The sequence below is a fragment of the Typopeltis vanoorti genome, chromosome 4 (genome assembly GCF_054136105.1).
Source record: "Typopeltis vanoorti isolate ZY-2024b chromosome 4, IOZ_Tvanoo_1.0, whole genome shotgun sequence".
Lineage (NCBI taxonomy): Eukaryota > Metazoa > Arthropoda > Arachnida > Uropygi > Thelyphonidae > Typopeltis > Typopeltis vanoorti.
In genome coordinates, this window is record NC_143552.1 from 94,244,896 (window position 1) to 94,263,050 (window position 18,155).

Here is an 18,155-nt window from a genome sequence, read left to right on the forward strand (position 1 = left end):
GTGAAATTGTTTGTACATTAACATACATGGTTACTAATTTCCATTCTCACTGTGGTTACATGTAATTCATTAGACTATTCAGATTTTTTTTTACTTGTTCACGTGTAAACATGAGTATCTGTATCTAGGACTGTAATGTCAGATTTGCAGCTTTCTGATGTTTTTATAGAGGTGTTTCTCTTGTTCTTAGCAGAAATCTAAGATATAATAAATATGGAAGTCACAAGGAGGATCATAGAAGGTTGTTGTAAACCAGTTATGGTTAAAAGATATACCTTGTTTTCATGAATAGTGATTATGTAATTTATATCAGATTTAGTTTTATAAGTGTTAAATAAGTATGCAGTATTTGAGTTGGTGCATGTGTGTTATTTGAAAATTCATTAAAAGTTGTTAGTTGTCAAGGCATAACACAGTAATAGTGACCAAAATATAATTGTTCAGTGAATGTAAACATAACATTAAAGGACTTTGTGGAATGTACTGCGTGTTCCACATTGCCCACACACATTTTCACCCACAAACTTCTCACAGATGCCATAATTTTGTGGGTGGCAATGAGTGGTGTGAGAGAAAGTTGGACATGTTATAAAAGTGAGAGCTAAAAATATTCATGTCAGAAGTGAGGTGAATGTGGTGAATGTTTGTGATAGAAAGTGCAAAATTGAATATAATAGAGACTCACAGAAATCTAGGATGAATTAAGGGACATGAAATGTGAATGATCAGGGTGTCTGTCAGAAGGAAGATGAGGAGAATAGCAAGTTGACTGTAACAAGAGAAATGCTTATGACAAATCTTTTACATTCTCACTGTGGTTAGCTTGAATAAATGTAGATGGTAGCGAGATGAAACAGAAGAATAAATGACTTAGTAAACACTTTGAAAGTATCATCAGTTGGAGATAATGCAATCAATGTGACAAAAACTACCACAATAATATAAGGTGTTTTAGAACTGTGAAGGTGTTTAGGATACTAAGAAATCTCAGTGTGAATACAGCACTAAGATTAGATGATACATTAGCCCATATATTATGAGAAAATGCCAGAGAAATGGCATTGGTCACATGATATTTGAATTGGATAAGGGAAATGGATACACTGTGATATTGCTAGACTTGCAAAGGCATTTGACAGGATACTACACATTCTATTATGTTGATTGAAGTAAATTGAGATGGACACAAAGCTAGTGACATGGATAAGAGTGTGGTTCGTGTGAAATCAAAGGTTAGACAGGTGACCAAAAGTGTGCCACAGAGCTGTGTACTTGGGCCATAACTCTTTAGTTTTTACATTGGTTACTACAGTAGAGAACAGTAATTAATAACAGGAATTCAAGATCTGCAGGATGATTTAAATAGACTGAACTTTGCAAAAAGAAAAAAAAAGATAAACGATTGCCAGTTCAATGTATCAAAGTATAGGGTTATGTATGTTGGGATGAAAGTATTACAAGCTGTATATTACATGATGGTGGAAGGAGTTGAATTTCAGAAGATATATTTCAAAAGTGCAACATAGCTTAGAAGATCACTTGGATGTTAATGACAAGTAGGTTTATATAATGAAGTTATTAATAAAATAAAACAAATTACAAAAGGCTCTTTATTTTAGTAATATACGGGGAATGTATTCTCGTAAGCTCTGGTCAATTTATCTTGCGAAACTTTCATAGTTTCTCATTCGGCTTTGAAATAATGCTGGATCTAATATCTACTTGACTTATATAATGAAATTATTATCTTTCTTTATAGTTTTGATATGATGACTATTGTGCACATTTAATCTCCTTAAGCTTCTGATGAGGTAGTGGTGAATGTGATCCGCAGGTTACTGACAAAGATGACAACAGGTGTTTGGAATGCTCCTTAAGGATAAATTAAATTCTGTAATCTACAAACCTTAATTTCTATAAATTAAGATTTGTAGGATGCACCATTCTGCAATTGAATGTTTTCATAACAGATTATTCAAAGTGAATATCCAGAGAATTGAAAAAAAAATAATAATAATAATAATACACAATGCTCTTAAGAACATCTGTTGTGTCAAAGGACACCTGTAATCATCGATGATGCTATATTTTTATTTTATTTATTATTTTCAACAGAAATGCCAAAAAAATTTAGAACTAGTTGCATTTCTGAAGATTAGCAAAAATTTACTTCTCTATATGAAATTATCTATGTTAGTATTTTGATTTCTTATGAAATAATGCTAGGTGCATTAGGAATAAAGGGAATGGGTTTGTGGCATTAACTCAGTCACTCCAAAGGTTGTTGGTATCAGTGAAACTTGGTTAACTGAGGAAGATGTTTTAACAGGGATAGAAATGTAATGGTAAAGTATATTTTGGCATGATAGGGAAGGTAAACATGGTGAGTGTTACTCATGATAAAAGATGAATTGTGTGCTCTAAGGGTGGAGAACCTCAGTGGCAATAACACTAATGGCTTTGAAAATATATGGTGTGAAATGAATGTTTTTATAGGACAAGATATTTAGTGGGATGTTGCTACAGACTAGAGAATATAGATGCTGATGAGCAGGAAATATTTAGGTAGATTAGTTTGGCAAGCGCAAAGCGAGTGATCATTATGGGGAACTTCAACTACATGGGTGTTCTGAAAAGTTCTCGGCCTTGACCATAGATGGCAACACTATCGGCAAGTTTTTTTTTTCTAAGTTGGTGCATCTGTCATAAGCATCCATGTGAAATTGCAAGTCATTCTATCAAGTAGTTTGTTTTATTCAGCTGACTGAAGCAATAGTGTTGTCTGTATCCCTTGAAATGGATAAAATTGAGTATCGTGCGGTTATAAAATTCTTTGTAAATAAAGGTTTAATGCCAAAATAAATTTGTTCGAAGTTCATAAAAGTTTATGGGCACTCTTCGTCTTTGCTTTCAACAATTAAGAAATAGGCTGTTGAGTTTAAACGTGGCCATACCAGCCTTGAAGATGATCCACGTGAAGGACGTCTAAAAAATGTAACAACACCAGAAAATCATTGATCGAGTGCACGATATGGTATTGGATGACTAACAAGTCAAAGTGTATGAAATTGCTGAGGCTATGCTATAGGCATTTCAAAAGAACGCGTGGGATATATTTTGCATGAAGAATTGCATATAAAAAAGCTTTGTGCAAAATGGGTGTTGTGCTTGCTCACAGCAGATCAAAAACGCACTCGCATGAAAATCTCTGAACAGTGCTTGGAGCATTTTAACAAGTATAAAACTGATTTTGTGCATCGATTTATTACTATGGATAAGACTTGGATTCACCATTAGACACCAGAATCCAAACAGCAGTCAAAACAGTCGACAGAAGCCGGTTGTTCAGTACCAAAGAAGACAAAGTCGGTTCCATCAGCAGGAAGGGTCATGGCATCAGTGTTTAAGGATGCTAAAGGTATTTTGTTTATTAATTATCTTGAAAAGGGTAAAACAATAATCAGGGAATATCATTCTGATCTTTTAACCAGACTGTGTGAAAAAATTCGTGAGAAAAGACTCGGTTTGCAGAAGGAGAAAATCATCTTTCATCAGGACAATGCACCTGCCCACAAAAGTGTTTTGGCAATGGGAAAATTAAGGGGTCTGCACTATGAATTGTTGGAACATCCACCCTATTCCCCAGATTTGGTTCCCTCTGACTTCTATCTGTTTCCAAAACTAAAACTCTTCCTCACTGGTCAGCGATTTTCTTTGAATCAAGAGGTGATTGCAGCCGTAGAGGGGTATTTTGCAGATCTTACTGAGAACCACTACAGGGACGGGATAATGGCGCTGGAGCATCGCTGGAATAAATGTATTAGTCTTAAGAAAGATTATGGTGAAAAATAAAAATACTTTTGAAATTATAAATTCGTTTTTTCATTGTTAGGCCAAGAACCTTTCAGACCACCCTCATATAGTGATATAAACTGGGCAAAGGAGACAGCATGCAGTAATAAGATAACTGAATTTTTGGATTTCTTGAGAGACAGCTGTCTTGGCAGCATGAAGATTGAGAGTTCTGGATTTGGTCATGGTATCAGAGGATCTGATTGGCTGATAGCAATGACAAAATGAAGTCATTAATTTTGTCATTGCTATTGTTGATGAGTATAATGTACATTAGCTGTTAGTTAGATGAAATTTTTTCATTTATTCCAAACTGAGGACAAAATAAAAATCCAGTCCATAGCAGATGTTGATCCAGCCCCAATTTTACTCATATATTATTTTTCTCTTTAGGAGGTATACAAATATATATGATATCAGCTTGAAAAAAATTCATAGTTTATCTGGGGCTGTTGATTTGAAACATTATTGCTTCTGTATTACTAGTGTGGTGTTTTCTCTGATTATAAGAATTTTTTTGTTTTCCAGATATTCCAAATGTCACAAATCAAATAAAGCTATCAAATGGAAGTGGAGAGCTCTCACTATCTAAAGCATCTGAAATTGTATGTAATTATTTTTTGTTGTCACACTCAACTCTTGTTATAGTAAAAATCAAATTTCCTTTAAAATTCCTATAAAATAGCTGTGGGACGTGCATGGGACTTCTCTATAGAATGTTATAATGAGTTTTGTATAATAGGGTATGCTGTAGTGAGAATTGACCATAATATTTATAGGAAGGAAGAAGAAGAAGAAGAAAGAAAATATGCTTAGCTATCCTAACACATTACTGGAACACACAGATACACTTCATCACGTATTCTTGAGCAGCTGGTTTATTAGGTGCACTTATCATGAATAAGTGCACCTAATATTCAGTATACTATTGAGGCAACAGTAATCTAAATATTAATTCAATATACTATTGAGGCAACAGTAATCTAAATGAACATTTGACCAGATATGATAATTTCCCATAGACGTACCACTGTATCATCAAAACTGCTACCTTACTCAAGTGTTCTGCAGCCAGAAAACGCGAGTTACAACAATCATGATGGGTCAAATGGCAGTTGTCTTAAAAGGAAAAAATGACATTGCACAATGCATTGAACCCTATTACAAATGTAGTATAGAGTAGACAACCTTGCTGAACTTTTGTTTTTCTTTTCTGCTGCGTAATTGAATGTATTTAGTAATCTTTGTAGGTATCTTCATATTCTATTAGTAAAATAATATCATCAGCATATCTAGTTATTCTTGATTTTTAATTTGTATTCTACATGTTATAATTTTTTGGTTATTAGACAATATGATTCATAAATTAAATAATGTGTGACTTTATGAATCATGTTGTCTAATTTCTTTGGTTATTTTAATTTCTTCGGTCTGTCCTTGTTCTGTATTTATTATAGGATTCTTATATTTATTCTTAATTAGTTCCAAAATTTGTTTTGGTATTTTTCTCATTTTTAACATTCTTATTATGTCTTTTAACTATACTCCATTAAATGCTTAGTTAAATCAATGTAAAGCAAACACATGTATTTTATTGATTTAACTATTAAAGCATTTAATAGAATGCAGTTAAAAGACAAAATATTATATTTTAATGATTTCTCTATTATTTTCTTTAATATAAATGTTAATCTAGTTTTTAAACCTTGTTGCTCATCAGATAATTCAATCAGATTATTATATTTCCAATTATTTTTGTGTATAATTTTAATGTAGTGCAGAGTAGGTCTATTCCACTGTAGTTCCCTGAATTTTTCCAATTTCCTTTCTTAAAAACTGGTATTGTTTAGCCATTTTGCCAATCATTTATTTTACTTTCTTTGAATATTGTATTTAGAATATCACATAGTTCTCTTGCTAATTATTTCCCTCCATATTTTAATACTTCATTTTCATCATCATCGTCATCAAATTCCTGCCATCCACCTTCAAGGGGTGTACAGGATATGATAGCACTACACGAAAAATTTACATCATTACTAACTTCCTATCTACAATTTTCCTCCAAATCAGTCTGTTACTTGTCAAGACTCCAACATTATCAAATCTTATATTTCTATCGTCTAAGGCACTTTGTACGGTATCAATCCACCTATATATTGGTCTTCCACTGGGTCATTATCCTGCCAGCCTGGCAGAGAACACTTGTTTTGCTAATCTCTCCTCGTCCATTCTGTTTAAGTGACCATACCACTTGAGATTAGTTCTGCTAACAAATTCGTGGATGCTGACAATGTCAAGTTCTTTCCTAATATCCTCGTTCTTAATATGATATTGCCATTGATGCCATCTGTTCATGCCTCTAATCTTTCTCAGGACTCATATCTGCAGTCAAGTGTTTTACTTCTGACCCAGCTCTCAGATCCATAAGTTAAAATTGGTTTGAACACTGTCTTGTATACAGCTAATTTAGTGTTCTGACTAATTTCTCTCTTATTCCATATGAATTTATTCAATTGACTTCCTACCATACCAGCTTTGTTGATTCTGTTGTCAATTTCTATATTTAATTTACCATCTTCACTAAAAATCGTGCCTAAGTAGCTGAAATGTTTTACTTGTTCCACTTCTCCATTCACAACACAGTTGACATTTTCAATGACTGCCTATTTTCATTGTATTTGTTTTTTTATTGCTGACCTTCATACCATATCTATTACAATAGTTATTCAATTTAGTCAGTGAATGTTGCAGACTAGTAGCGGATTTATTTAGAAGTATAACATCGTCCGCATAAAGCAAAGAGCTGACATTAACATATCCAATTTTGATATCGTTTTTAATACCACTTTCCTTCATAATGTGATTCATACAGATAATGAATAACAGAGGGAATAATGTACATTCTTCTCTGACACCAGATTTAACATTAAACCATCTTCCTGTACTTCAATTCTAACTGCTGAATTACAACTCAAATAAAGACTAAGTATGGTTTGATATAATGTCCCATCGACACCATATAACTGTAGCATATTGAATAGCTTCTCTCTTGACACCTTGTCATATGCCTTTTCCAAATCGACAAAACTTAAATACAGATCTTTGTTATATTCCCATGATTTCTCCACTATTTGTCATAAAGTGAAGATCTGATCCTGACAGCCTCTATTTGGCCTGAATCCAGCTTGTTCTTCAAGCTTTTCTTCCACAATTCTTCTCAACCGTTTCTCAAGTACTGGCATAAATCTTGCCCGGAATACTCAGTAGGGAAATACCTCTGTAATTCTCACATTCGGTTTTATTTTTCTTTTAATATAAGGGTACTATGAGAGCTCCACTCCAATCATCGGGAATTCGTCCCTCTGTCCAGGCACTCTGAACTATGCAGTGCAGCCACTGTAAGACTTTTATACCACCACACTTCAGCATTTCTGGTCGAATATCATCTACTTCTGCTTCCTTTCCATATTTCAAGCCTTTGTTGGCTTTTTCTACTTCAAGTATGGATATGTATTCCTGACTGTATGCTTGTTGAGTGTTTTTTACCACTGTACTATCACTGCTTGTTTCATTTAGCAATTTTTTGAAATAATTCTCCATACTTCAAGGATATCTTTTTCTTCCGTTTTCATGTCACCTTTATCATCTCTAACTCCTTTTACAGCACTCTTTCCTTCATTTCTAAGCTTCTTCAACATCCTCCAGAATATCTTACCACCTTCTTGATATTTATTTTCTATGTTCTTGCCAAAGTCCTCCCATGGCTTTTTTTTAGCTAGATTTAGGCAGTGTTTAGCTTTCTTACATTTGTCTCTGTATTCTCTAAGAGCACAAGCTGGCTTATTTGCAGGAACTTTTGATATGCTTTCTTCTTTTCCTTCACTGCCTCTTTAACTTCCTGTGTCCACCATGGAGTTCTAATTTTTCTATCCTTGCAGACAACTTCTTTACATGCCTCTCTAGCTGAATCAGTCAGGGTTTTCTTCAAGTCTTGCCACTGAATCTCCAAGGTTTGGTTCCTGTTCTCAAACGCTTTCATTTTTTCTACAATAATCTTTGTGTATTTTAGTCTACAGTTCACATCTGAGAGCTGCTCAACTTTTCTTCACTTTAAAACTTTCTTATATATTATTCTTTCCTATTCCAGCTAATTTGTCTGTTTTTTAGTTGTTTAAGAGTTTGTTCATTATCTTTTTCTGTTATTTCAAAAGTTAAGTTATTTTCATAAACATCATTATCTCTGATTACATAATCTTTATTTAAAGATAGGAATTACTGGAATAACTACTCCAAAGAATTAGAACAAGATTTTTATAGTACTCAAAGAAGAATCCGGAGAATAAAACTCGAAAGAACTAAATGAAATATAAAACTAACAAATATTGGATTAGATAAATGGAAAGATTTTCTGTGTATATATATTTGGAAATCTATACACAGAATCCAGTTTACTATTTACCTCAAATACAAATGATAGAATTACCATAGGAATGTAATTTACACACACACACACACACACACACACACACACACACACACACACACACACACACACACACACACACACACACACACACACACACACACACACAAAAGGGTAGTTCCATAAGTTTCCAGCCTGACTAACTTTTAGAGCTGATAGAAAGAAAACAGCTGTGTCACTTTTCACATTATCTCCCTTTACTTCAGCACACTTTTCACATCTTTGAATTAACATTTCTATGCCATTTAAAAGATGGTCTGTATTTTTGTCTGCAAAATGGCTTAAATCTGCATCTTTCAACTCATTGTCATGTCATTTCCTCGAAAGTCTTTCTTCAGTTTCGAGAAGAGATAGTAATCACTGGGTGCTAGATCTGGGCTATAGGGTGGGTGTTCAATCTCCTGGAAGCCACAGTCCTTCACTGCAGCCTTTGCAACAATGGCCGTATGGACTGGAGCATTGTCATGAAGCAGGCAAACATCATGACTCAGCATTCCTCATCTCTTCTCCTTTATGACATCGCACATTTTGTGCAGGAGTGAAGCATAATATTCTGCATTCACAATATATTCCTGTCCTTAGTTAATCAAGAATTGAAGCAGATATCACCACCAGGTAATGAGCATGATATGGATATTTTAAGTGGAGAGGTAGAAAAAGCAATTAGATGGCTAAAAACACAACAATAGTCCTGGTAACGATAACATCACTGGAGAAATTATTAAATATGGTGGTGAAAGTATGGTTACAGAAATGCACCAACTATGTAATATGGTATGGAAAGAAGGAAAAATGCCAGAAGAGTGGGTGAAATCGATATTAGTGACATTATACAATAAAGGAAATAAGTTAGAATGTTAAAATTAAAGAACAATTGCCTTGACAAGTCACTTTGGTAATTTGATAAAGTGATGGTATTGACAGAAAGATTGAGGACACAATTGGAAGCATACCTTGCAGACAAGCAAACAGGAACAGATTTTGACAATGCAGTTAATAGCAGAGGTAGCTAGGAGAAAAAACTAAAATATATATACCTGCTTTGTTGATTTTCAGAAGGCATTTGACAGTATTGTCCAGAAAGTGACATTACCAGTTCTGGAATCCTATGGAATTGATAAAAAATTAATAGCTATATTAAAAGATGTTTATCAGAATGCAGTTGCAGCAGTTAGAATAGGTGATGATTTGGGGAAATGGTTTAGAACAAGCAGAGGTATTAGACATAGGGACCAATATCACCAAGCATTTTCATCGCACATTTAGAAAGAGCAGTGGACAAACTGAAGGAAGATGCAAAAGGAATATCTGTACATGGAATGAGAATTAACAATCTGAGATTTGCAAATGACATTGTTATTATTGAAGAAGACGAAAGAGATCTACAAAAAACACTGGAACTGTTAAATAAGGAAGGAAAGAGATTTGGACTTGTTATGTACTTGGAAAAAAACAAAGACAATGGTATTTGGTGAAAAGAATATGAAACAAAAGATACAAGTGGATGGAATTGATATAGAAAATGTAGAACAATTCACATATTTGGGAAGTAAAATGATGTATGATTTGGACTGTAAAAAAGAAATAAAGATCAGGATTGCAAAGGGAAGAACACATCTGAAGGCCATGGATAACATCTGGAAAAGTAAAGTGATCAGCCTGCAAACAAAACTAAAAGTACTGGAAACATGCATCTTTAGCAGTGTATTGTATAGATCTGAAATATGGATAATAAATAAGGAATCAAGAAAAAGAATTTTGGCATTTGAAAGAACTTGTTACAGGAAGATTCTAAGAATAGGATGGGTACAGAAAATCACAAATGAAGAGCTCTATCGGAAGATGCAACCAAAAGAGAATCTAATGCAGAAGATTATAAAACAGAAGCTGCAATTATTTGGACACATCTGTAGAATGAGTGAGGACCGGAAGATAAAGACATTTATGTTTGGTATTTTGGATGATTTAAACAAAAGAGGTAGACCATACAGAGAATGGATAGATGATATAAAAGACTGGTGTGGAATGGGTGTACAGAAACTGCTACACTGTGCACTGGACAAAGAAAGATGGAAGAAGATAGTGAAGGAGGCATCGGACACCAACTTGATTGTGAAAAGAAGTTAGCCAAAGAGGTTAAAGGAAATCGAAGAATTTTATCATTATGTGGAAAGTAAAATGAAGCTCAGTCATGGAAAAATAATTTTAGTGAATACAGATGATAGAAAAGTATCAGCTACACAAGACACAGCAGAGTTATTAAATGTTGACTTTATTAAGGTATGCATTCCATATCTATTAGTTGTCCTAGACTGGATGAAAGAATATAGGTAGATCAGTTAGAAGTATTAAAGCTGTTAGAGTTTGATTGTAAAAAGCAGTCAGACTATCGGATATCAAGCACTGATATTGAAGGAGTGTGCAAAAGCATTAGCAATGTCCAAGACCTGATTGTTCAATTTGAGTCTCAGCACATAAGATTATTAATGAGTGTAATGAGAGCAAGATAATCCCATTATACAAAAGTAAGACAGATTAGGAATCATATGCAAAGTCACATGAATAGATAACAAGAAATCCTCTACAGAGGACAGCATGGATTTCCAGTTTCTTGTATATAAACTTACACATTGGTTATACCACTTTAAATTTTTCAGGAAATGACAACATATACTAAAATATTAATTAAAAAACTGTAATCAACAGCTTCTTATTTGCTTGTTGTTAGCGCCTGCGTGCACATATCATAGTTTTATGTTCCCAGAAGATGCCAATGTAACATTGCCGAAATATAGGAGATTAAAGTTTTTCGATTAATATTTTAGTATACGTTGTCATTTCCTGAAAAATTTAAAGTCATGGATTTCCTAAATGTGGGCCTTGGATAAGGGGAATGGACATAACACAATACTTCTGGATTTTATCAAGTCATCTGATAGGATTTTACACTGTAGGTTGTTATAAAAACCAAAAGTGATGTGTTTGAAAATTATTTTGCAATGTAGATTGAAACATTGCTGAATGACAGGTGTCAGAAAGTGATGTATGATGGTGCTAAATCTATGAGGATGATAAGTAGTACACCACATGGTTCTTACCTGGGCCATTATTATGTAACTTATACGAGATAGGTTCCAAAAGTTTCTGGCCTGACATACAAAATTCATGGCAATTTTAAAATGGCATGCATGATAGATAGCACCGTCTATGTGGAGCTTAGTGTACCAGTTTCAACTATACGTGCATCATCAGTTTGAGGCTCTCATTTGACTAACATGTGGCATGCTAAGTGGCTGTAATGTTAAAAATTGAGTACCACTCTGTGATAAAGTTTTTCACCAAAGAAGGACTTTCTCCAAGTGCTATAAAACAGTGATTGGATAGTTTTTATGGGGAAGCTTCTCCATCATATTTCACCATAAAGGAATGGGCTAAACAGTTTCGCCCAGGAAGAGAGAGAGAGCATCGAAGTTGATTCTTTTTGATGATCGGCCTGTGGAAGTGATGACTGAGGAAAATGTCTCTTGTTGAGGAGGAACTGCTGAAGCTCAAAGAAATTTTAGCAAGGTTGGGGCTTTCTATAACAACCGTCTTTTGCATCATTCAAGAGAAGCTTCACATAATGAAGATCAGTGCAAGGTGGGTGCCCTGACCTCTCTTCAGAAGGAACGTATGACCTGTTCCTGCAAGTTTTTAGAGCTTTGCCAAAGAAAATTAGAGAGAAGCGATGGAATCATTGTCACTGGGGATGAAACTATGGTCCTTTATTATGGTCCTCTTTTCAAAAGGGCATCCATGGATAGTGCAAACCAGGCAAAGCATCACCAAGAAAAACAAAGGTCACTCAGTACACTGAGAAGATCAGCAACAATCTTTTGGGATTGCTGGGGAATTCTCTTGATTGACTTTAAAGAAAGGAATACCACTGTGAATGCAGAATATTATGCTTCACTCATGCACAAACTGTGCGATGCCATCAAGGAGAAGAGATGAGGAATGCTAAGTCATGATGTTTGCCGCATCATCATTACAAAACCATGTCATCACTCTTCTCATTATTGATCCTTGTGAATGCGACATCATTAGGAGCTGGAGTGTAGAGGGACTGATAGTGAGTGAGCATGAGATATGCAAGGAATTAACTAAACTTGATGTTTACTTAAATTTACTTAAACTTGATAATGCAGTAGGATTTAATGATATATCACTGTGTGTGTTGAAGGAATGCTCCAGAGAACTAACAGTACACTTGGCACACCTGTTTAACATGAGTCTTGCAACAAGGAAAATCCCAAAGGAGTGAAAGTGGAAAATTTGTTCCACTTGACGAAGGCAAGAGAGTTGAGACCAAGACTACAACTTACAGGCAAATCTGTGTCCAAAAGAGCGAAAGTGGGAAAATTTGTTCCACTTGACGAAGGCAAGAGGGATGAGACCAAGATTACAAATTACAGGCAAATCTGTGTGTCCAGGGGCTGTGTTAAGGCATTTGAGAGGACTAATGTTGAGAACTGGGTAGATAAGATTAGTGTATTTGATAGTTGGCATGGTTTTTACGGGCAAATCATATTTTAGCAATTATTGGATTTTAAGGGCATGTCATGTTTTAGCAGCCTGCTTATGTTATTCATTATAACAATGAATTTTTAAGAACTAAATCACCTATTTGCTGATGACATTGTTCCTTTTGTGAAACTGCAGAATAACTTCAACAAAGGAGCACTGAATTAAATACAGAAAGAAAAAAGAAAGGATCAAATATAAACAAAGACAAAACAAAAATACTGTATACCCACAGATGCGAGATCCTTCAACACTTCTGCACATGTCAGAAGAAGGAGAATCCATTCGGATATTAGGGTAATCAATGCTTTTCGTGGGATTAGTGTTTATTATTATACATCGGAAAATTAGCTTTTCTTTTATGAAAATTCTAGTTCTTAAAGTGGTAACTATTTTGCTTGTACAACAGTTGGAAATTTTACATATAAAGCACGTGATATCACGTATTAGTAACCAATTCGTACATCCTTTATTTCTCCCCTTCAGCATGAATTGACTATTCTTGGCACATTGCCAGCCCCAGTTCTATGAAGTATGGCATACAATATGTATAATAAATACATCACCAAAAAAGCCAGTACATATAGAACATCAGGAAATCTCTTATGTTTATTTAGGACAAAAGATCACAGTAGAGTGAGGCTATAAAGAAAAAATGATATGTAGAACTCAACTTGGTTGGATAGCGTTTAGAAAACACTATGAAGCACTTGAAGGAAACATCTTTTAAAGAAAAATGTTAACAGCTGTATACTTCTGGTCATGACATATGGAAGTAAAATATGGACTTCGACTAAAAAAATTGAGGATTAACCAGAGGAAAATGGAGAAATGATTACTTGGTATTACCTTTCTAGATAGAAAGAGCAATATTTTTTGATCTGACTTTGGGTCAGAGCTCAGACTAGGGTAAGAGACATTATAACAGCCATTAAAAGATCCAAATGTCAATGGGCAGGTCATATTGCTAGAAGTAACACTCAAATGGATAAAGTTGATATCAGAATGGTATCCCAGAGATGGAAAGAGAGCTACAGGAAGACTAAAGAGAGTGTGGAGGATGAGATTAAAGAAATGGCTGGAACTCCGTGGCTCATGGGGGGGGGGGGTTAACTGACAGTGGACAGAAAATGACTGATGAAGTAGTAGTAGTAGTATATGGTGGTATACTTGAATATTTAAAAGCCTTTGATAGATTGCCACATAAGAAGTTACTAACTAAATTCTAAATTGAAACAGATGGGGATTGATAAGGGATTAGTGAATTAGATAAGTAACTGGCTGTCAGGCATTAGCTGGTTATGGGATGGAAGGACTGGTGTCCCAAAAGAGGGTCACTAGCGGAGTGCTGCAGGGGATCTCTTTTTGGACCATTATTGTTTACTTTGAACATTAATTAAAATCAGACAGGCTATAGAACTGGATGCAGCTGTTTGCCAATGATGCAAAGTTGGAAGGACTGAGTTACATGGCAGATGTTGGTTGTAGCTTTTCAGGAGGATTTCAACAGACTATGTAAGTGGGCAAATGAATGCAGCTATCAGTTTAATGTTGTTAAGTATAAGGTCTTGAAATTTGGTAGGCAAGATTGGGATGCAGAGTGTAGAATTAATGTGGAAATTTTGAAGATGGTGGAAGAGATGAAAGATCTAGGAATATTGGTAGACTGAGACTTAGTTTTGGAGTACTAAAATTGTAGGGACACAATAATAGATTATGGTTCCCTTGTATAAGGCCTTGATCATCACATATGCACTACTGTGCACAGATATGATTACCTGGTTTTCAAGGAGATGAGGATATCTTAAAGAGGATCTGGAGGAGATTCACTAAGGCTTAGTCAGGTCTATTGAAGGTGAGATATGAGTAATTGAAGGAATTTAACTTGCAGAACCTTTTTCGTAATCATCTACATTCCTGATTGTCCTGCCTATCTTTCCATCATCAGCAATTAGCTGTATTTTGCATGCCAGATCCTTCCCAATGTCATTAATGTACAGACTGAATAACAATTTCCAAAGACTGATCCTTGTTGTATATCACTAATTACCTTAAATCTTGTGCACACGTCTCCCATATGCCACTTTTGATATTTTCAGTGAGCCATCTTATCCATGCCAATATTTTATAATCCATTCCCATATTCTCCAATTTATGCAACAGCCTTCCATGCTGTATTCTGTCAAAAGTCTTAGCAAAATCCAAAAATATTATGGTGTATCCATTCCCCCCTTGTCTGACTCAATTGTAACATTATAGAATGCGAGCGAGTTGCTCAAAGATGACCCTCTCTTATTAAATTCGTGCTGCTCATTGTGAAGTAGAGATTTTTTGTCAACCCATTTCTGATTGTGAGCACTAACCAACTTTTTCAAAATCTTCACCACCACTCCAGAGTTACTGATAGTTGGATATGTCAGTCTTTGCACTACCCCTGTATAAGGGGCTTACCATATGTTCTTTCCACTCCTGTGGAATCTTCCCTATTTTCAGATTCAAATTATATAACCTGGTCAAAGGAATAGCCAGTTGAGCTGAATATTCTTTTAGCATCTGTGCTGATATCCCATCAGTCTGTATTGATGAATTGTTATTCAGTTTGCTCAATGTTGCATACACCAGGTTGGGCACTTGTTAGTTGAACAATTTCTTCATCAATCACTTGCATATCATATCTGCATTCAGTAGAGTTATTCTTTCATATTCATTCTTTCTTTCTTTCTTTTGCTTGCAGCATAACAATAGAATCCATTTGGGTTATCTCTAGCTTGCAGGGCCATTTGCTTTTCATAATCAGACTTAGCTTTCCACACAACAGTTGCGACTCTTCTGGCCTGCGACTTATAATTTTCATAACTGATATCATCCTTATTCACATGGTATTTATTCCTTCCACATCATCCTTTTCTTATTGAATCTCTTACTCAATTAGATTAGACATCCACTCCTACCCTATTTATTCTTCAAACTCTAGAGACATATTCCAATATCACATCACTTTTGTATTAAATGCTTCCCATGCATTGTCAATATTCTTCCCATCCAACAACTGATACATTGTGCAGAACCCAGCATATTTCTCAGTATGTTATAATTTTCTGCTTTGTAGTTCAGCATGTAACCTTTTCTGAATGGAACAGTCATAAATTTAGCCACTTCTCAAGTGAGTATTACATGACACTGTCACCAACCAGAGGCAGAATAGTTACATCCTTCACTGTAATCAGATCTAACACTCTTTGATCTTAAGTTCTTTCAGTCAATGCTGTTTTTTTGAGAAAACTGTCTTGCAACAACTCGATAAATTCAGTTTCATTCTTCTTATGGATTTCACAGCTACCCAATCAATGTTCCAATAATTAAGGTACCTCATTATTATTACTCATTTTGCACCCATCATCTTTATTTGGTAATTCATTTGTTCGTCGCTAGCAAATGATCCACTAGGTCTGTAACAACACATGACTATGTTAAAACTCGACCTTACACCAGATGGCACTGAACTCATGCTACCTATAAAATCGTTACTAATATTACATTCATAGATTTCAATTCTAACTGTATTCATATTATACAATATCATTATTAGCACACTCCCTTCTCTCCTATCCTGTCTATCTTTCCTAAAAAAATATTATACCCATTACATCCACTACTAGTTAGTATGTTTGCCTCTGATAGCTAGGTCTCTAATGCCTATAATCTGAGGTCTCAATGTATTGACCAAGGCAACAAACTCTTTCCTTTTTGTTTCTTATACTCGTAGCATGTGTGTATAGGCATAATAAGTTACTTCATCCTTTTTTGTATATTTTTATCTGTAGTCTGCATGATACAGTTGGACTACTTGCAGAAATCTATTCTTATCTAGTGCCTTACTTATGCAGACATACTTGCATATGCGTGGTAAGTCAGAACAAGATGAACACAAAATCGTTCTTTTCTCATAATCATTTCCATGATAATGCCCATTCCCATCATTAACAGCCATATAACGTTGTCGCTGTTAGACACAGGTTCTTGCCATTCCTCCCATTGTAATTTAGATTCTGTGACTCTTTGTTAGATCTCATACCAATTAATAATTTCTCCAGACCCCTTATACCAAATACATTCAAGAGATTGTCTTTTATACAAATCCATTCTAACCTCAAACTCTCTCTACTCATCAAACTCATAGCCCTTTTTCTTAATTCATTTCTCTTTTCACTTTCTCATGCTTCACTCTTGCTTCTTCTAACAATTCTTTCATATCCTCTCATGCTGAACTTATCACTAGCTAAGTCGTTTGTACCTACTAGAATTGCTTTCTCTTTTGCTACTTAAATAATGAAATATTTTTTCTTCTTAAATAGTATAAAATTATTTTGGTTCACCAGTTTTAGGATATTATGGTGTTCTAAATTAAAATTCCTTTCATTTTATATGTAGCAAATATGTGATGCTCATTAGCACGTTTATGGAAACTGTGGTTTTGAGGAGCTTGCTCTTTTGCTGAAATGATACAGCACGCACGCACACACACAGTTTTCACAGATTTGCTTATGATGTGAAGTAATTATTTAAAGATTCAGCAAAAGCTATTTCATGTTGTTTTTTCAATTTCAAAATGTATGAACATGTATATGTTAACTTCATTCCATTTCCTCTTATTTTTGCAAAAATAAGATGGAAACAAGTGTTACGTTTGAAAATGAGATGTTATTTACAACAATAACACTTTAATTTATACATTTATTGTTTACAATTGTAATCGCCTTTCTTTGTTTAGCATATTGAACCTACTCCTACAGCAGATTTAGATCGAAGTAATGATAAGGTATATCAGAGTACAACATTTGTGGTTCGGGCAGTAATGAATCTTTTGGAAGGTGTACAACAAGGAAGACTTGCAGACTACTTAGATTTAGTGAAGGTAACAAAAATTATTTCACTAGCATTCCTTTTCAGATTTTATGTCAAGCTTATCATCTTTTTTTTTTTTTTTTTTACAGTACTATGTTCTCCTTTTCTAAGTTTTTACGTTAGCTTCTGAAAAATTTTACTGCCTTTGTGGTTATTTTCCAATCTTTGGATTCTTTTATGCATAACAGCTTTCTATGCATTCTCTTATGATATAGGCTGGCTAACTTCACAGAACCTTTTAGTGCGTTCATGCGGTACACGTATCATACAGTACTGTACCTCTTTGTAATGACAAGGAAGAACTAGGACAAATACTTGTCAACGTAATGAAATCACTAAGAAGAGAGGA

General features: G+C 34.6%; 1 protein-coding gene across 4 annotated transcripts in view; it reads left to right on the forward strand.

Moving 5' to 3' along the window:
- LOC150107502 (focal adhesion kinase 1-like) overlaps positions 1-18,155 on the forward strand; it is a 496,861-nt gene that overhangs the window by 449,767 nt on the left and 28,939 nt on the right. For 3 of the 4 annotated variants that reach the window (XM_090391922.1, XM_090391923.1, XM_090391924.1), the window contains 2 exons: positions 4,381-4,457; positions 17,673-17,816. In XM_090391922.1, coding sequence (XP_090248048.1) covers positions 4,381-4,457; positions 17,673-17,816 — 221 coding nt within the window. The remainder of the gene's footprint in view (positions 1-4,380; positions 4,458-17,672; positions 17,817-18,155) is intronic. The other variant, XM_090391925.1, reaches the window with a different exon arrangement.